Source organism: Brassica napus, chromosome A3 (genome assembly GCF_020379485.1).
Source record: "Brassica napus cultivar Da-Ae chromosome A3, Da-Ae, whole genome shotgun sequence".
Taxonomy (NCBI): domain Eukaryota; kingdom Viridiplantae; phylum Streptophyta; class Magnoliopsida; order Brassicales; family Brassicaceae; genus Brassica; species Brassica napus.
In genome coordinates, this window is record NC_063436.1 from 3,799,743 (window position 1) to 3,820,556 (window position 20,814).

Below are 20,814 nucleotides of genomic sequence, written 5' to 3' on the forward strand. Positions count from 1 at the left end.
GATTATATATTTTGTATATTTATTTATATATATATATATATATATATATATATATATATATATATATATAGTATAACCTATTATAAAAATATAAGCTATTAAATTATTTATAACTATGCATTTTTTTGTCTTATGAATTGAAAAATTTTAAATCCAAATTTTAATATCCAATTTTTTATATTTTGTAATTGGAAACTTTATATAAGGTGAAGAGAAAAATTAACAAAAATTAATTAAATTTTAGTTATAGTGTTTGATTGGTTGGACTATAGATATGTTTCATTTCACTTACACCTTTTTATATCTTTTGTTTCCAATTAGTTCTAAGCAATTTAATTGACCATCCCCCTTGAAATCTACAATCTTACTTAATGTTTTTTTTTTCAAAAATCAGCGGTTAAAATGTTATAATATTTTCTACATCAAAAATTTACAATTACATCAGTAAAAATTACATACTAAATTATTTAAACAAATTTTCTGCATTTATAACTAACTAATCGGACCTATAATCTGAATATTTTTTTATCTCACTTATATAAGTTTTTCGATTACATATTGTTAAATGGACAACCCGATAAAATTTTATTTAAGTTTTAGAACCATTGAATTCATAACTTTAATAGGTGTTTGAAAATTTGTCTTTCCAATTTTGTATGTTCCGCTTCATCATGCAATATATTTTGATGTAATTGCACCATCTATGTTTATATATATATTGTTTCAAAAAAAAATCTTCTATATATATATATATATAAAGTGGATATATATAATCAATTTTGAACAATGACCATAATCGTATAACAAATTGTCGTTACCAAAGTATAACAAATTTTGTGTTGTTGTTTTTATTTATATTATAGCAGTGATGTCACATGATAATGCACAAATATGTGGAACTCACGTTTCTCCTCTTTAAACAAAAAATATAGACTGCCAAGCTAAGCTATTAAAGTATGTATTGACCTGTGAAACTCAGGTTTTTTTCGTTTTTGGGGTTTTTGCTTGTTCCAAGCAGCAGTAAAGTAATTCACAGTTAACAAAAAAAACAGATGATACATGATAGGGCACCTCCAACAATCTTGGAGGTTTATGCTTGTAGCAACAACTATTAGATCAACACAGAAGCCTTCCAGGTGGTTGTGAAACGATACAGCTTGAGAGTTGTGAGTGGAACAAACTCAAAGTCAGAGAAACATCACTAACAATGGAAAATCAGAGAAAGATCTGTTCAGACGTTTTGTTTCTTTTCTTTAAAACGTACAAAAGTGATAAGGACCACAATATGAATCAAATACCTGTCGATTTTAATTGTTGCCATAACATGACTGAGCACCTCGAACAATCTTGAGGTTTATGCTTGTTGCAACATCATCATAACTGGGAGCAGCTGGAGCCTCCGGTCATGACACGATGTTTTCCTTGTGTAGGGTCACTCACAATACTCTTCACAGCTGTGAGCTCACAGATAAGGTCTACAAAGAAATCAAGATGTCAATATCTAATCACTTTCCAATGTTGATCCTGGGATAAAGAGATATGAAGACGATTACCGGGAAGGTGTGTGTTCCTGTTGGCCAGCCAAAGTACCTCACTGTGATTATGGAACTTGAAGCGTTCTTTAGGAATTGGTAGAACCGTATCTCTTCAAATTCAGTTGAAACACTGAACCGTAAAAGTAGAGGTGAGTCAGAGAGCCTGTAATTCTGATTGCAGCGAGTTATATCAAATCAGTCAAAGGAGTACATCAAACCTGCCTTAAAATGATGCCGGTAAGCCGTGAGACGGTGGCGGTATGAGGGTTGCTTGAAACATTAAAAAAATGAAAAAAATAATCAATAAGGGGATTCAACACCATCAATCAGAAAAGATTAATATATTGTTGAAAACATAAGCTTGATAAGATTATAAATGCTGTCCAAAACCGAGGATGATAATAAGGTTAGAAATCAGACCTTAGAGTCGAGGAGAAGCTTGTCCACGCCCATCAGCTCGTCACCTCCTTTCACGTTTCTCGAGAAGTAACACCACCACAGTGGAAAAACACTGACGGCCTCCAAATCAGCGAGCATGAAAGTTTAAGCGATGAAATCGAAGAAGATGAGGTTTTGCTGATATTAGGAGCCGGGAGGATGATTTTCGTAAGGTGAAGTCTCCCCTTTTTATAAGTGAAGATCACTGCCTGCAAGGAAGATAAGAAGCATTCAATGAATCAGTCGTGGTTGGCATGGGTCCAAAGGTTAAAGAACATGTTAGGGTGATCAATCACTTAACTGCGTAACAGATCAGAGGAGGTCGAAATCAAGCGTAACGACGGGAACTATGAACGACACAAAAGTTTATGAAGATCTGACTTGAGGTTCCTTCCAGAACATCCATGCTTGTTTGACATGGTCGGATCTAGGGGAGATGACGAACCCCTAGCTTCTTCTGTCGACATTCTCGATGAAGGTGCAAGAGGAGAGACGAACTCAATTTTTGCGTAATCAAACTTAGGGTTTTCGATTACAGGCTGCCGGGCCGCAGAAAAAAATATCAGCCCAATCACGTTTCACAGTCAAAGCCCATCGGATTAAATGAAGTGATGCGTTTTGCTTGTCTGGAACACGTGTCACGCTCACATAACTCGATTTTCTGACCTGTATGCTGAGGTGGCATCACCAGGAGAGAGCAAACCATACTTTATATATAAAGATATAGTTAGATAGATAGATAATCATTATAACACATGTCATAATATTAAAATGGAAACTACTATCAGATAATAGTTTGCAGTTATCTTTTGTTTATGATTATAAGAAAGGGAAAATACTATCAGATAATAATTATAATTACTTTTTAACAAACTTTGTTTTGTTATTATCTTAGTATATATATTTTTAATTACAAGATTGATACACAAAAAAAATAGAAAATTACTATTAGATAATAGTTATAATGACTTTTGTAACAATTTTTTTTGTTATTATCTTAATATACATATTTTTATTATGAGATGAATTTACACATGTCACAATCTTAAATATATAATTGTCATGTATTGCGATCATATTAATTAGTAACTTTAAAAAACCAAACTTTATATAATAAGATAACATCTTCACTTTATTGATATCAAATCAATGTAACATATTACATGAATCAGAGATTACATCAAACATGTTGTTGAAATGAACTTTTAACAGAGGTAACAATAACACGATATTTTTTTTTTTTGGTGAAAATGTTAAAATTTCATACCAAGGTTTTTCAGTTTACAAGAGTTGTGGAAACCCACTTATTTGGAGAAGAGATTACAGAGGAAACAAGAGAAGACAACAAGACATAGAAACAAAAGAGCAAGCTATTACGGTCCGGATGGTAGTAGCGAGAGATAAACCTGCAGCAGAGTAGAAGCAGGCGTTGGAGGCTGGGTGGAGATGAGGCGGTCCTGAAGGAGGCGATGGACTTGAGCTTTGACGCCGGCTTCAGTCGAAGAGGTCTGCTGGAAGATACGAAGGTTTCGTTCCCTCCAAGAGCAGTAAACGATGGCCTGCAAAAGAAGTATTAACACGACCCGGAGGCCTGGTGTGTCACCAACCTGACGAAGAGACAGGAGAGAAGAAACCGCATTGAGTGAGGAAGGAACAGAGTCCATAGTTGCCACAGTAGTGCGCCCAGAGGCCTGCTACGAAGGAACATTGGAAGAAAAGATGCTGATGAGACTCAAGACCCTCAGAACATAGGACGCAATGCAGAGGGACATTTATTCCCCAAGCGCTCAACCTATCCCTCGTAGGCAGCCTTGAGAGAGCTACCATCCAAGTAAGAAAACAATATATGGGGATCCCTTCCTTGAACCATACCAGAGAGTGCCAAGGCACAACCGAGGCAGACTCCCTAATAGAGTTCCAAGTTGCTTTAACAGAAAACTTTGGCACATAATGACCAGCTCCATTGCGCCATAAGAACCTATCGGCTCCATGATCCAACGATGGAGTAGTCATTGTCGTGAGTACTATCTGAAGTGTGACTGCTTCATCAGACCGTGCATGTGGTAGCGACCAGACCCCATCCTGAGATGCATCACAAACATGAGATTCCAGGTTCAGCCGCAGAGCCCGCGGACCTGTGTGGCCAAATACCGATATCAGAGGGCCAAGATCCGTCCAGTAATCATGCCAAAAAGATGCAGTCTTCCCATCCCCAATAATACACCTTAAAAAATCTAGGAGCAAGGGCTTCTGCTGGAGCATACTTCTCACCGTAGGAGAGAATCTTTGTGAGTCGTTAGTAGTCCAAAAACTCTTTCTATTGAACACATTACAATGCAGCCAAGCCACCCAGAGGGAGCCTGATTGAGAGAAACAATTCCAGACTCGTTTCAACTCAAACACTTTCTGATACTCTTCAAGACTCCTCAGCCCAAGGCCACCTTCTTGCTTTGGCTTACAGATATTGTTCCAACTAACTCTGGCCCCGACTGCAGACGCAGTACCATTCTTCCATAGAAAAGCGGAGCACAAAGAGTCAATCTTAGCATAGAATCTTTTCGGCAATGTAAAGACCGAGCTCTAGAAGTTTACCATTCCATATATCACTGATGCAACTAGAACCATTTTACCAGCAAAAGAAAGAGTCTTTACTGTCCAGCTATGGAGTTTCAAGGTGATTCTTTCAAGGAAAGGCTGCATCGTTGCGTAGCTTATCCTGCTAGGGTTCAGCGGCAGACCCAAGTACCTTGTAGGGAAGGTCCCAATCTTAAACCCCGAGATATCCGCAGTCACCGATGCTTCTAATTCTGAGTAGCCTCCGAAGAATATTTCTGATTTCTGTGCATTCATGTCAAGACGAGTCCAATCTTTGAAAATAGACAGAACCTTTTTGATGCCAGTGATAGAGTGTCGGGAACCATCTGAAAAGACCAACAAGTCATCAGCGAATAAGAGGTGAGTAACCCGTGGGTCATGGCACCGCGGGTGAAGCCTGATGTTGCCTGCTTCCACTGCTTGTTCCAGGAGCTTCGTCAAGACTTCCATAGCAAGTATGAACAGATACGGAGAGATACTATCCCCCTGTCGCAGACCCTTCTTCCCAGGGAAAAACGCCGCAAGTTCTCCATTGATGGCGACTGAGAATCGAGGCGAAGTAATACACTCTTGAATCCAAGTAACAAACAAGGGGGGAATAACACGATATTTCTTAACGCATTCGTAGGCCTTGGGACCTCTTGCCCTGTAAGTGTTTCTCCTTCTTGCTTTTTTGAGCTATAAACTAATTATGTTCTTGAGTGAGTTGAAGCTGTGAGCTCATTAACAGACGTAGCTTTATATCTGTTTAACCATGTGTTTGGAAACACAACTTCTAGAAATTGAGGAAACATAAGAGTTAGGAGCCTTTTTACCTAGTTCCTGAACTTGTCTTTCGTTTGTAATATGTGTAGAGCTGTTGCGTACATTCCTCTTACAGTTCTGGCTGTTCCTGCCTCTGTTCTTACGGTATATACATCACATCCTAATTCTTTTGTGTGTACTACATAACGACTGCCATTCTCCACTCTCAACTTTTCGTTATTAGAGTGAAAAGGTATATCGATAAATTTGAGAAATCTTATTTTGGTTGAGGCTGTGATATTCAGATCGGTGGCGGATACCTCTTTGGACTACCAATTGGTTTTGTGGCGGACTCGGTCGGGGCCACGCTTGGCTCTGGAGCAGCATTTCTTCTAGGCCGTACGGTAAGTCTAGAAGATTTGCAGACATATGCTATCTTTTTACTTACATCATGAATGTTCTTATGCAGATTGGAAAACCTTTTGTAGTTGCAAAGTTGAAGGACTATCCTCAGTTTCAATCGGTGGCTCTCGCTATTGAAAAATCCGGTTTCAAGGTGAGAACAACCGATACAAGTTTTTATCATTTTTTACTGCTGACATTCTGTTTTTGAAGCTTATGAATAATGCAAAAACTGAATATAGATATGCTTGTTGCTCCGGCTTGCTCCACTTCTCCCATTCAGAATGTTGAACTACCGCTTATCTGTAACACCAATCACGCTGGGACCATACTTGCTTTCTTCTTGGTTAGGGATGATGGTAATGTTCATCGAATCCACTTCTCTCCATGATAATGTTTAGTTGTGAGATCAAAAGAATACATCTTGATGCATTGTTAATTTGGCAGCCAATAACGTTTGCCTTAGTGTATGTTGGAACAACTCTAAAAGACCTTTCTGATGTGACTCACAAGTGGAGTGAACTATCTTTCGGCCACTGGGTAAGATCCCCACAAGCTTAAGTACATTATCACCTTCTTTTTCAATCTCTTTTCTGACTAATCTTTGGTAATTTGCAGGCATCCTTGATTCTGAGCCTTGTAGTACCCAGTTAGTTGGAAAGTTACTTATGGTCTTTATGAACCTGCAAAGATGAACAGAGTCACTTATGTTTATTTCTTTCTTTCATCTTTTCTCGTTGCAGCGATATTAATGGTGTGTGTTACTAAGGTGGCACAGAACGCTCTAAGAAAAGCGTTAGCAGAGCACGGAGGAGACATGAACATAGCGGTTGCAGCCTCGCATGAGCTTAACGATGTGGTTGATGCTCCGGCTGATTTAAATGAGCCTCTCTTGATAAAGATAGATTCACAATCACCTCATGACCATGAAAACCACAGAGTCATGAGAGAAGCTGCTGGTTAAATTACTTTGTACGATGATCTTTTATCATTAACTTGCAAAGCTACAAAACATAGGTTCGCCGGGCAAAAAATGACAACCGTTAAAATGCACATGTAATCTCTATAATATTATTTGAGAAGTCAGTTTCCTATGTGTCGCTCTCACGTTAACTCTCACAATGGTTGATTACACTGATACCCTTAATGAATTAATTTACATTTAAAATACTATTGTTTATTTATTTTATTTAGTTTCCTTTTAAAAAATTTCCAAAAAAATTACACATATAAGAAAAAAGGAATTTTTTTATAAAGTTAAAAAAAAAAGAATTGAAAAACGAAAATATATGTATATATAATATAATTTCATAAAAAAAAGAAAGTTCACAAAATAGTAATATTACATTTAAAAACTATTTCTAAATAACATAAAATATAATTTTGAAGTAATAAAATACTTTCTGTATATCTATATTTTCTTAGATGAAAATTATAAATTTCTATATAATGTAATTTCATTAAAAACAATTTACACATATAATCTTGATATTAGAAAAAGAAATATTATTTCTTTTAAAACATAATTTTAAACAATACAAAAAAATTAAAATAAGAAAAATATTTTTATATATCTATATATTTTCTTAGATGATTACATAAAATAATTAAGTAACACAAACTGATATATGTTTAATTGTCTAAAAATAGTTTACAATTAGTAATATTCAAATGTTTTATTTATTTTTTATATATTTAGTTGACTATAATATCTTTCAATTATAGCAAAAACATATCGATAAATAATATTTTACTTATATAATATTATTTTTAAATACAATCACAATTTTTTACTTCTTATTTTTAAGAGATATTCAAAAAAACCTAAAAATAATTTTCAAAATAAACATCGTTTGATCTAATAGTTACAAAATAGTTTAATGAGGTAGATATATTATATTTTATCATTATTAAAGTTATTTTTTTCTTAATTTTAAATTTTCTTTTAAATTTTATGTTTTTATGTTTGTAACTTAAGAGAACCATAATCAAAATACCAAAGCAAATCTGAATTCTCATTTTTAAGTTTATTTAAAATAAAGTTTAGTCTCCATTCAATAAATCAAAGGCATAAAGTTATTTAGAATTTATAAAATATTTTAATTATTGTATATATTGATATGTGCTCATGAGCTTTCAAAAATGTATCAGCTACTTATGCATGTAACTTCTTCCTATTGATCATCGCTTTATTTTCAAATATATATTTTACAAACATCAACATATAATTTGATAAATATTATGGAAATACATGCACATTTGACTTAATTATAATAAAAAATAATTATACTTCATTTTGAATTTGAAAGAATATATGTAACTCAATATACTCACAACATGAGTGATTCGATTAATCCAACTTATATCTAAAATCATAGATTTAACTACAATAAGAATATATAATTTTATAAGAATAGTAATTTATTTTATAAATATAAATCATAAGACAACTAAAAGCATATTAAAAAATGAAAATAGAATATTAACCAACTTTACAATTTAGTTATTTTGAAAAATTTATATATATATGCATGAGATTTCAGAATATTATCATTTCTTTATATTAATTTATGTAATTTGGAATCATAAACTTTAGTTTATTTTTTTATTTCATTCTAATCACAATATATCTTAAGTTATACATAATATTCATAAAATATATTCACATATCTAAGACAACAACCACCTAAATGCAAATAAGAAATTAACCAAAATTTTAATATATGGAATACAAATATTACGGTTGAATTCATAGATGCAATCCAATTTATCCGAATGATAACTAAATCGAATGAAAAAAACAAAATCGATTAGATATAACATATATAAAATTATATGTATAATTAAAGTAACATAATATTATTAATATAAATGATGCATATAAATTATAAATTAATTTAAAATTAAAAGTAAGTAGCACTCAATTATTATAACATATTTATTTTAAAAATATTTATATCCGTGCATGAGCACGGGAAAATCACCTAGTATATATATATATAAATTATTCAAAAATCTTCTTTTTTACTCTTCGTATTTTTGAGATGCAACTACTATACATGAACAAAACCAGCAAGTTCATAAGTCACCGAGGGAAAGTATACTCGATTAACTCCGAAATCTATTGGGCCATAAATTTTCATTTTAGGCCCATTTATTAAGCAATCCTAATCTAACATTTGTATACTGAAATGAATTAATTAGCAGGTGAAAAATTAGCAAAGTACCAAACTACTCCAACTGGCGGATAAACTCTACATGATTGCGGATATTCCCAGAAAATAACAAAAATATCTCGACGCATTTAAAAACTCCCGCCGCACGTGCCAAAATGCCTCTAGTGGGCTACCTTAAAAAAAAAAAAAATGGATAAACATTGACCAGAACAATAAAAGTCCCCACAATTCGCGAAACGACAAGCAGTCTACTCAGCACTTACCTTAAAACTAACCAATCCTTATCGATTTTCACACTCGTTCTAAACCGGCGTCGACCCACCGCATCTCATTCTCTCTAATCCTTTTAAAACCGTCCAGATCCATCTCCTGCCCCCTCACTCAATCAGTCACACTTGCAATGGCTTCTTCTTCTTCTTGTCTGTATCTCTCCGTCTTCACCTTCCTCTCCGTTTTCTTAATTACCAAATCACAGATCTCTTATTCGGTCAACGGAATTGTTTTCCCTGTTACTCGAGACTTATTAACAGGTCAATACGTCGCAGAGATTCGCCTTGGTGACTCGTCGGAGCCCGTTAAGCTCGTAGTTGATCTCGCCGGTCCGCTTCTATGGTTCGATTGTTCCTCTGGACATATATCCTCGTCGCGAAGTCTGATCTCAGGCAGCTCAAGCGGCTGTTTGAAGGCCAAGGCTGGTAATGACCGAGCTTTAACGCGTGGAGACAAAAATGCTGATTGCGATTTACTTGTCAGAAACGGCGTCGTGGGGATTACGGCGAGAGGAGAGCTCGCAGCAGACGTCTTATCACTCGGATCTGTTTCTTCTCAGGGAACCGTTGATCTTCTCTTCGCATGTGCTCCTCCGTTGCTATTACGTGGGCTCGCTAGTGGAGCCCAAGGAGTAATGGGCCTTGGAAAGGCCCAGATCTCTCTCCCTTCGCAACTCGCCGCGGAAACTAACGAACGCCGTCGTTTAACTGTTTATCTGTCTCCGTCGAACGGCGTCGTATCAACGAGTTCGGTGGAGGAGGTGTTCGGAACTGCCGCAGCTAGATCGTTGGTCTACACGCCACTGTCTACAAGCTCGAGCGGCGATTACTTAATCAACGTGAAATCGATCAGAGTCAACGGGGAGAAGCTCGCCGCGAAGGGTCCGTTATCGGCGGAGCTAAGCACGTTGGTTCCTTACACGACGCTAGAGAGCTCGCTCTACGCGGTGTTTGCGGAAGGTTACGTTAAAGCTGCGACTAACGCTAAATCGGTGGCTCCCGTAGCACCGTTCGGTCTCTGCTTCACGAGTACGTCTCCGGATGAGGTGGAGTTTCCGGCCGTTGAACTCGCGTTGCAGAGCGAGATGGTGAGGTGGAGGATTGATGGGAAGAATCTATTGGTGGATGTTGGTGGTGGGGTCCAATGCTTGGGTATTGTAAACGGCGGGTCGAACCGGGTCAGCCCGATTACAATGGGCGGGTTACAGTTAGAAGGCTTTGTATTGGACTTTGATTTGGGTAACTCGATGATGGGGTTCGGACAAAGAAATTCCTTCCGACCAGAAGCTTTGTAGTTAAAAACATCTGATATAACACGTATATATTGTCAGTTTTGCGCTCTTTGTTTGTTGTGTATTGACATAAGAGTACCGATTCTTACATGAGTTACTGTAAGCAACTCTACTCATTTACACTAATATGGTTTGTTGGTCGTGATACATAAATTTAAATTCAAACAGTGTCTATTAACATCCGCCGTAGAGGAAAGCCTTGAAAGGATGAAATAAGATGCAGAGGCGAAGGAGCCAGCAAGGATGATGGAGTTTGTGCAATACCTATTTATAGATATGTAGCATTCTTCCATGCCCACAGCGACTTTGACCATGACCAAACCTCTCCTCTAAGGCTCAACCCCGTGTACAGAGTTATCATCAAACATTCATATAGGAGTAGCAGTGACTACAATTCTTAAATTCTACTGCATAAATAATTTATTGTAGTTTTTAGCATTACAAGATTCACATAAACCAGCAGATGTAGGTATACAGAATAAAAAGATTGAAATGAAAACTAAAGCTTGGGGATGGCCCGATTATCGCGTTGTTGTAAACGCCGAGTCCAATCGGGTTGGCCCAACTATGACACCTTTGTATTAGATTTTGTTTGTTTTGTGTACTTTCACTGACTGTCGCTTGTTTTTTATTTCAATAATTTCATGCCAAATATTTATTGTTTTTTTGTTTATTGTATAAGAATTTTATATAGTATTTTTTGACCAAATTTTTATAAAGTATTTCTTGGACCTGAATTCAAAATCTGTTCCAAAATTGAGTTTAGTATAAGAGAAAACCGCCAAAAAAAAACCCACAGAAAATAGGTAGGACATACTCCATTGTGATCGTATCAAAGAAAACAACCAAACAGCCAAAAACATTATGAAAAATCGTGATATTACCAAAAACTAAAAAGAAATAAGAAAGCAACATAATATTTACACATGAAGACTTTTGTGTTGTTGTAGTTTGTAAAAGCTAAGGTGAATGAGATGGGTGACCATTTTAGCCTATAGATCATTGTATCAACGATGGTCCAATAATAATTGTTAAGTTTAAATGATACGGAAGCTTTAGATCTACACATCCCCAGTCCACACCGTATTTGTAGACAAAATAACAGTTTCACATGACTTATTAACTATTGTATGTTATATAATCGTATGTGGCAAAGAAAAACTTATATATGTCATCTTCAAATGAGATAAATATATTGTTTTGAAATAATTTTTGGAAATTTTGTAAAGATGTTGATATCGATTGTATAACATAACAATATCAGAGTCGTTTTCAGCTGTAGCTGCCAGAGCCCCAGGTCCATGCTTGATGCTTGCTACTCCTCAAGTATTTCTTTTTGTTTTCTATAGTTGTTTTCTGGTGGAGATAAGAGAACAACACAACTAGTGGCTTGTTTATAATAAAATAAAATTATTATGTATTTTGTTAACATCGACAAAACAAAATGATAACGTCAGTAATTGTTTTCAGTTACTTTATAGTATTATTATCAATATTTTTAGGGAATATAATTTTAAGATTCTAGTTTGATTATAATTAAAAAGACAAAATCCCAATACTATATACACAGGAATCTTATAATATTTAATCATGGATATTCTTGGACATTGGACAATAGATAAAACAGTAATTGTCCATTCAAAATCTCTAAGTATATAAAGTTCAAAAAAAAAAACTCTTAAGTAGTGCAGCTCTACCACCAGGATTGAACAATGTCCTAAACGAAATATGTTTGGTATGACCTTATTGGCTACCAAATAATATGCTCTCTCTCAAATAATTTCTTCGGTCCACATTTGTTTATTCTAACATTTTGTCGGTCTATATTGTGGTCTTTGATACATTTCTCGAAATAGTTTTAAGTTTTTATCTTATACATTTCTCGGTTGTTATTACCAAACCTTTTATTTTGTTCTATAGTTTTCTTTTTTGAATGTGTCATTTTCTTAACTAGTCAATAATCTTCAGCAACTCACCTATCTTCGTATTTAATTTGGAAAAGTAAGTCGGTTTATGTGCGCAAACATTTTATTGCATAAGGTTGTGTTTTGTTTTACAACGAACTTTGTGGATCAGTCTACGCACCACTCAAATTTTGAATTTTATTAGCAGACATGGATTGGTTTACATTAGACCAAAATTTACTAAAAGACGGCCCCAAATACAAAAACAAAAACAGTGGGCGGCTCACTGTTCTAAGATTCTTAATATTCTTTCTTTTTTAATCAACACAACACATATTCATTTTCTATACAAAAACTGCAGTTGAAACTATAGGCCCTCGTATAAGCTCCTCGTGAAAGTTTTAAATTATTCCGCAAGGTCCAGTGTCGTACAAGGTTTGGAACCTTTGATGAATTTATAGTGAACATGTCATAAATTATAATTAAAACTTTTTTTAAGATAGTTTTTTTTCAGTTTTTCTTGTACACAATGAGACATGTATAATTTGGAACCCGTAGCTGTCTTAATTCTTCTGTCAACATTTAATTTTAATCTGACATACGATAAATTTCTAAATTTTAAAGATATTATATTATTGAAATATGTCCATTTAAATTAGGTTCAAGTTGCTTTCAGAAAACGAACTCTACAATCTCTCCTAGTTCATTGACTAATAAAACATATCTGACTGTTGTTAAAAAAAACATATCTGATTTTGACAAAAGAAATATGAACCACACCAACACCAAAATAAATATCTGAGTTATGGTTGGTGATTTAATTCTAGGACGATCGACTTAGTAAAAAGCACTTAAAAGTAGAATAGACACGGTAATTTATCATTTTATTAGTTGTCAGGCTCTGTTTGATGCATGTTACACTTCACCGGTTACATCCTACTATATATATTCAGCTTCGTTTATAAATTTTTTCTGATTTTTCTAATAAAATATAGCGAAGACAATGGTTTAAAAAGTTGTAACTTCTGAGAGCAATGTAAATTAAAGTGTATGTTATCTTTTCTGTTTTACGAAAAGTGTTTGCTGGCTTCAAATGGACATAAAATAAATTTTTCAAAAAAAAGGGCTAATTACCAGCAGTTTTACAATAATAAAAAATGAATAGTGATATACTATTACAATGATTTTTATTTCTTAATTTTTATTACATATTCACAACGATTTAAGAGTTTTAAATAAAAACTATATAGAATTGAAGTAAATTTTTCTATTCGTCTATTTGAGAAGAAGATGGATAAGACTATAAGACAAGACACGACAAATGGCACATAGGTCCCACTGAAACTAGAATCTGACGCTCGAGAATGATTCTATCACCTCCGTGTGGGACCAACGTATTATTGACGTTAATTTCAGTGTAAGAAACTAAAGAACGATGTTACAAAAAAAAAAAAAAACTAAAGAACGAAGAACCAATAGAAGAATCAGGAAGACTTGAAATGACGAAAATACCCACGATATCCTCACCATCCTCCTATATTAAGAAACACCATCTCTCCTTTGTCATCAACCTCCATGTCCGATATATATCTAACAGAGAAGTAACTCAAATTTTAATTTTCTAGTAGACTAGTTTTTTTTTTCGTGGATTATTATCTAAGAAGAGAGAAAATGTTGGGAATTTTTAGCGGAGCTATAGTATCATTGCCGGAAGAGCTGGTGGCCGCCGGCAGCAGAACTCCGTCGCCGAAGACAACCGGAGCGGCTCTAGTTAACAAATTTGTCGAGCAAAATCCATCTGTTGTGACCGTACAAGTCGGAGACAATGTGCAGCTTGCCTACACCCACCACAAAGAGAGTCCTCTCCGGCCAAGGTGAGACCGTCGGCTATTTACTTGTTTTCATTTATTTATTTTTGTTAAAATCAGCTTTACGATGATCCCAAAGTCTATGCCGTTCGATTAGATCAATCGGACGGGGGTGAAATACTGACATCATCGTCCAGGGTTTTTAGTTTCGTTGAAAAATAAAATTATTCATTTCCTTATAAACAGCGTAGGTCCATTTGCATGGATCGACCGATTGGAACCATATTTCGTCCGATTTCATTATCTAAAATCATACTGATAAGAGAGGGAACTAGTGAAGATCATTAATCAAATTAATTGATGTAGATAAAATAGTTTTATATATAATCTCAACTGGATTCCAATTTACATAATGGTGTTATTCTTTTGCATTCCAAACTAGGGTGATGTTTGTGGTGTAGTCAGTAGTGTGTGGACACAAGCAATAATGAAAGAGTAAAGTCCAAATATTTTTATTCCTAAAAGATAATTTCTATATTTTTGACAAAAAAGATATATTTCTATATATTAGTATATATATAGAGAGAAATATGCATATACATCATATGTAACCTTTATAAAATGTATCAATCCTGACTGTATGGATGATTAACATAGGAACACTACAACTTAAATTATCTGAGTACTTATCCAAGAAAAGATTCCATTAGTTAATTTATCAGAAAGATATCGATCCACTCACATGTTATATTCGTAACCTCTTAAATATAAATTGAAAGATAAAAAATGTTACTAGTTGACTTTGTCGGTGACTGTGTTGGTCGTCAAAGATGATTCACAGGCCTCTCATGACTGGTAAGAAAATGACACATGTCGCTGAGACTCCGATTATTAATCGGAAACAAAACAGCACAAAAAAAATCAAAATATTTCAAGAATAAAAGTGAAGACGATCAAGACTATAGTAGAGAATAGTAAACCACTAAATTGAAATTGGACAAAACTTGGTCCTTGTTCAGACAAAGACGTCTGCATGCAGACGAGATCATAATTAATGGACCAATGATGTGGCACAACACAATCATTATTTACTGTACATGATAATCAGTTTTCTCAATGACATAGTGTGGTAGAAGAAGTCACATTACAAAACCCATCAACAAATCTATATACATATGGTATGTCCAAGTCTACAAAGGCAACTTTGGTTGGTCCACCAAACCCCACAAACCATTTGTATAGATAGATAGTCTTATACCAAACAATAAATTATTATGCCTTACTTTCTATGTTAGCATCCATGATTGCATCATGTCTATTTAATGATCTAATGCTGACTCACCTTTCTCACTATTCTCCATCTTTAACTTTAACAATTGCAATACTCTACATTTTGGACTTTGTGACTATATATACATATAGGTTTGTCTTAAGATGTTTTCTGTTTGAATTGATATGTAGGTCATTTGGGGCTAAGGATGAGATATTCTGCTTGTTCCAAGGCTCACTTGACAACCTAGGAAGCTTGAAGCAGCAATACGGGCTTGCTAAGAATGCAAACGAGGTTCTCTTGGTCATTGAGGCTTACAAGACTCTCCGTGACAGAGCTCCATACCCTGCCAACCATGTAGTGGCTCACCTAAGTGGCGACTTCGCCTTTGTGGTCTTCGATAAATCAACTTCCACTCTGTTTGTAGCTTCTGTAAGTTCTTCTTAACCCTTTTATGACTGTGAGGAGCTAGATTGAATTTGGCTGTGAAAATCGGTTTTAATTTGGTGTAGGACCAAGAAGGTAAGGTTCCATTGTATTGGGGGATAACAGCTGATGGGTATGTGGCATTTGCTGATGATGTTGAGTTGCTTAAAGGTGCTTGTGGAAAGTCTCTTGCTTCTTTCCCTCAAGGTTTGTTTTCTTTATCTTTTTTTTTTGTTTCACTCCGACGTTTAATTTTTTTTAGGACATTAGAAGTTAGATGGGAGCGATTTAAATGGTTGTGCTTGCATGTGTTGCAGGCTGCTTTTACTCGACTGCGTTAGGTGGGCTAAGGAGCTTTGAGAACCCTAAGAACAAGATCACTGCCATTCCTGCTAAAGAGGAAGAAATTTGGGGAGCCACCTTCAAGGTGAATAATTCTTCAAGAACAAACCATATGTAGTTTTATTTTATTTTTTCCTCAGTAACATTTTAATAAGGCTCATAACACAAACAATGGTATTGGAAACAGGTGGAAGGAGCAACAGTTCTTGCAGATTGAGAATGGAAAACCTTCAATAGCAAAAAAATAAAATAAAAAATCATGTATTGAAAACAAGAAGCTGTTCTGTGAGTTCTTTAAGCTATCAAAGGTTGGTGATGATGTGTGTAGTGTAGTCTTGTCTCTCTCTTGTCTTTTGCTTCTTTGTATAGCCAGTGTCTGTTTCTTCCTGTTTCAACTGTATTCGTCCTAAATAAGTTCTCTCTCTAAAATCCAAAAAACACCACCTTCTCTTGATCCTTGTTTCTCAAGTAAATCTCGAAATTTTCAGCCTGGTTTACAATCTCAAACATGAATGGGTCTTGAGTATTGAGTAGTAACTTTTATTTGGGTAATTACAAGATTCAGGTTTTATTATTGAGAACAGTACTCTCAAGAAAAAAACAGACAGAAAGATAACAGAAACATGAGCAGCTTTTGAAGTTTCTCACAGACAACAAGATGTAGTAGAAGGCAAAGACCAGCTCTAATTCACGACTTCTGCAGACTAAGATGCAGGGCATATATCCTCCAAACTGCAGAAAAAAGCAGAAAATATTAATACAGTTTTTGTGTGTATTCTCTGTTATAGTAGCTTCAGCAAGAAAGAATCCCATACCTCTTTCCTAAACATTCGATAATGTCACTTGTGAGAGTTGATCTCTTATGTTTTGTAAAAGCCAGGGACGCAGCCTTTCTCAGCAGACCAGATGCAGCTATACATCCCAAGATTACTGGACTCTCAGATGGACTGAAATTTTCAGAGAGTGTAAAATAAAATAACAGTTTCCTCAATCAACCAATGATTGAGCTAGAAAATGGTTGAGATAAAGGAGATGTCTAACCTTTCAGGATCTGACTTAAGCTGTTGTGCCCATGACAGAAACACTGCGACACTAGACAAAACCAAAAAAGGCGACTATTAGTGGCTACAAAACAGTGAGTAATCTGATGGTATTGGATCAAAGAATAGTGAACTCACCTCCCAGAGAGAATATCACCTTGTCCACCACATCGCCTTGGCGAACCATATATGCTCACTGATTTTACTGTAAAAAAAATAAACAGAATCAAACTTCACATTCTCAACGTTTTCTAACCGGAAGAAAAAGCTACTCACCTATCTCCCCATTGCTTATAAGATCAGATTTCCCTTTCCTCAGAATCGTTACGCCACCAATCCTGAACAACACACGCGTCTAATATTAATTATCATAACAATAGTTTTTACTTTCTAGGCTATAGTAAACTGAGTTTTGTAACTTCTTACTGTTTGGCCAAAGAACGTAGCTGATCTTCAGCCTTCTCTTCGTCCACTTCACAGTTCAGCACTTTCTGAACAAGACGCTTATACTCGTTCACATTTGGAGTTAAGACAGCAAGCGGATAGCTCTTGACTAGATCAATGGAATTCGTTACAAGAAACAGTCCGTCCTGCAGAATCATCATACAGAACAAATGAAAAGACAAAAACAATCACAAGATTCTGGAAAAGAAGAATATATCATTGCTTACCCCATCTACAACAAAAGGAACATTGGACTTCTTGGCAAGAAGCATGATCTTACTCACACACTCCTGGAGATAAAGAGTAGTGTCAATTAACCAAAGCATTGAAAACTCAAATTAAGTAAATGTGATGAGAGGAAGCTGTACCAGGAGGAAAGGATCCCTTCCCAAACCAGGACCAATCACAAGGCAATCAAATCTCTCCATCCATTTATCCACTTCTCCTATCACTTTATCCTGGACTTTTCTCTTCTCTTCCTCACTGAATTGACTACATCCAGATAACAAGAGACAGAGATTATGGAAACTGGCTTTGTAACTAATTAAACTAACAATGTAGACAAAGAGCATTCACATTTTCACCTGATGGTGTAAGATTCCTCAAGAACAGGGTGAACTATAAGCTCAGGACTATAGCTCTTTATAACAGGAGCTGCGTCTTTCGTGCAGAACACATGAGACAGATCAGCACCCTACAAAGTTTTACCAGACAAGAAGAGATCAGTCTTCTAGCTTTGCTGGCTAGTAGAAACGAAAACTACAGACGATTTTGAGAGCTGAAATGGCGGCGAAGTAAGGAGCTCCAGTGTATTCACGACATCCTCCAATCACAGCTATCTTCCCTGAAGCATATCAAATTTTGACAACACATGAGCTTAGCATTAAGAAACCCCCAAAGACTCAAACTTTGAATTCGAATTTGATTCAAAACTGATCAGACAACTGAAACACTGCGTAACCGTGACAAGAAGAGACAAAACTGAAAAACACAACACGAAAAGACTCAAACTTTGAATCCAAATTTGATTCAAAAGACACTAGCAATCACGCAGAGAGGAAAGAGAAGACTAACCAGCTTGGCCTTTGTGCCGTTTGGGGTCGAGCGATGGTGTGACGGTTCTAAGAACACTCTCGGCGTCGGCCTCCGAAGTCGAACTCATTGCTCTGATGAGCTTTGGGAGATGAGTTTTTGAGGCACAAAGCGTTCGTACCAAGAACTGTTGCCTTCTAAGCACAGTAGAAGACGAAGAAGAAGGTGAATGAGAAGTCGATCGTGTTAAGGCGGAGATGACGCCATGCTTCACCAACATTTGATTCTACAGAAAGGGACGAGAGACACCACCGCTTTCGATACAGCACCGAGAGGAGCCGGACTCTCTGTCTGAGTGAGAGGGTCTTATATATATACTCCCTCTGGATCTTAATGTTACATATTCTAGTTTTTTTCAAACATTTTAATAAAACACATTAAATTTGCATAATTTTTTGTGTTTATCTTTATTTCATAATTTTAAGCTAATAAAAATTCAGTAAGTATAATTAAGTTTTTTAAAATTTGTAATTAGTTAATAAAACATGTCTTGAAAATGTAAAAAATAAATCTTTTTAAAACAATTTTTTTTCTAGAATATGTAATATTAAAGAACAGAGAGAGTATATTATATTTATTTATTGGCTGTTTTAAGAGTTCCTCTTTTGATGTAATCCATGGTCTGTTAGAAGCTTTAGCTTAGGACTTTGATTGTTTACAGTGTAATAGTGTTTAACACGGGTCATTGGTGGAACTATGAGAAAACTATTCCCGGGTTAGCTTCTGACAATCTTCGGACCAATCAGTTTGTGTTTGGTCCCCTGACTGATCTTGAACTTGTTACTCTCAGGAAGGAGCAAAAGCGAGAATGAAAATGAAGATAGAACATGCCTATAGAAGAGCCATGAAGACTGTTCTTGTTCCGTAGAGGCTTATTCAGAGCCTGACTTCAAAACGCCGACGTTTTAAATAGGGTGGTTAGGTAAATTGGATGGGGATATATGTAATTAGGTAAAGCATCTCTGGGTGACTGCATCAGATGATTAGTTTCATAACTCATCAAACAATACTCAACTAGGAAAAAAACACATCACAAATCGAAAGACAAGAGTAGGGGGCCTGGTCTATTAATGTGAAACGTGATGATGATGGTGATGGTGATAAGGATGAGAGGCTTGGACATGATGAGGATTTATGAACGTGCCATAATTGGCGGCAGACGAGGGTTCTGAAACATCTTATGTGACCACCGTTTCAGCCTTTTCCTCGTTGTGCTCGGTGCAACAAATGACGGTGATGATGCAACCACCCATAAGGCATAAGCAAAACCAACACAACCCTGCATAGGTAGACAAAACTATCTTCCAATATTGTCTTGCCTTTTTCTTTTCTTTTTGTGTGTGTGAGGTTTTTATAGCTAATACAAAAAGACAGGAGGTGTATGAACTTTTGAGAGATTGATTGATTATATTGTTGATAAACAATTGTGGTAAGATATCAATTTTCTGAGTAAATTGGATATTTTTTTTTCTAAAAGAGAAGAATATTACCATACCTCGACAATAGTTAAAGACATTATAATGCTTAGAGTTGCATATTATGGAAAAAATCTTACAAATATAGTAAAGAAAGCTAGCAAAATTTAGCAAGAGGAAATTTGCTAGTTAGTACTGAAACAAAAACTTTTAAGAAATAGCAATTGTCGTTTTAATATAAAATTTAGTTTTGGATCTAACCCATTAAGAGTCTGACCTCAAACGCATTTGTTTCATTTAATTATCGTTTTAGGTTTATAAACACAAATTAAAAAAATGTTTAGTTTTGCATATTTCCAAAAAAAAACTTCATTACCTAGATTAATTATATTTCAACCAATAGAATAATAAATTAAAAAATATTATTAAAATTTTTTGTATTGAAGTTCTAAGACAATACTTATTTTTAAGCAACATTTTTAGACTCCAGCGACAATAAACTGAAACTTAGAGAGTATGTAATTACTAATTAGGTTAAAGCATCTTTAGGTGAATGCATCAGTCGACATAACTCATCAAAAAAAAAACAAAGGGATTGGTAAGTGTAGGAACTTTGATTCCT

At 35.3% G+C, this 20,814-nt stretch overlaps 4 protein-coding genes and 2 long non-coding RNA genes across 7 annotated transcripts; 3 read left to right on the forward strand and 3 right to left on the reverse strand.

Annotated features, from left to right (window-relative positions):
• Positions 1-942: 942 nt before the first annotated feature.
• LOC125596135 lies at positions 943-2,523 on the reverse strand. Its single transcript, XR_007330861.1, has 6 exons — positions 2,275-2,523; positions 1,956-2,182; positions 1,754-1,805; positions 1,554-1,665; positions 1,299-1,475; positions 943-1,201 (listed from the first exon to the last, which is right to left on the reverse strand). It is a non-coding gene; the product is annotated as an uncharacterized LOC125596135 (long non-coding RNA).
• An 823-nt stretch (positions 2,524-3,346) lies between these two features.
• LOC106363541 lies at positions 3,347-5,018 on the reverse strand. The gene is made up of 3 exons (XM_048764963.1): positions 4,566-5,018; positions 3,846-4,481; positions 3,347-3,664 (listed from the first exon to the last, which is right to left on the reverse strand). Exons 1-3 carry the CDS (start codon positions 5,016-5,018, stop codon positions 3,347-3,349), a joined length of 1,407 nt encoding a protein of 468 aa, XP_048620920.1.
• Positions 5,019-5,195: 177 nt separating this feature from the next.
• LOC125575311 lies at positions 5,196-6,254 on the forward strand. Its single transcript, XR_007330872.1, has 5 exons — positions 5,196-5,216; positions 5,423-5,477; positions 5,604-5,716; positions 5,782-6,073; positions 6,162-6,254. It is a non-coding gene; the product is annotated as an uncharacterized LOC125575311 (long non-coding RNA).
• Positions 6,255-9,077: 2,823 nt separating this feature from the next.
• On the forward strand, positions 9,078-10,616 carry LOC106386771 (probable aspartic proteinase GIP2). Its single transcript, XM_013826583.3, has one exon. It carries the CDS (start codon positions 9,291-9,293, stop codon positions 10,452-10,454), a length of 1,164 nt encoding a protein of 387 aa, XP_013682037.2. The 5' UTR covers positions 9,078-9,290; the 3' UTR covers positions 10,455-10,616.
• Positions 10,617-13,888: 3,272 nt separating this feature from the next.
• On the forward strand, positions 13,889-16,655 carry LOC106434231 (stem-specific protein TSJT1-like). The gene is made up of 5 exons (XM_048771423.1): positions 13,889-14,229; positions 15,625-15,865; positions 15,946-16,066; positions 16,177-16,286; positions 16,389-16,655. Exons 1-5 carry the CDS (start codon positions 14,027-14,029, stop codon positions 16,416-16,418), a joined length of 705 nt encoding a protein of 234 aa, XP_048627380.1. The 5' UTR covers positions 13,889-14,026; the 3' UTR covers positions 16,419-16,655.
• Positions 16,656-16,694: 39 nt separating this feature from the next.
• Positions 16,695-19,084, reverse strand: LOC106434215 (ATP-dependent (S)-NAD(P)H-hydrate dehydratase). Of its 2 annotated transcripts, none has more exons than XM_048771411.1 (11): positions 18,760-19,084; positions 18,453-18,529; positions 18,270-18,379; positions 18,054-18,177; positions 17,913-17,975; positions 17,668-17,831; positions 17,518-17,579; positions 17,380-17,446; positions 17,243-17,293; positions 17,017-17,148; positions 16,695-16,933 (listed from the first exon to the last, which is right to left on the reverse strand). In XM_048771411.1, the coding sequence occupies exons 1-11, from the start codon at positions 18,995-18,997 to the stop codon at positions 16,906-16,908; spliced, it is 1,116 nt and encodes a 371-aa protein (XP_048627368.1). In that variant the 5' UTR covers positions 18,998-19,084; the 3' UTR covers positions 16,695-16,905. The 2 variants fall into 2 exon arrangements, with proteins under 2 accessions (XP_048627368.1, XP_048627373.1); XM_048771416.1 differs by having other exon boundaries at positions 18,054-18,168; positions 18,760-19,071.
• Between the last annotated feature and the right edge of the window lie 1,730 nt (positions 19,085-20,814).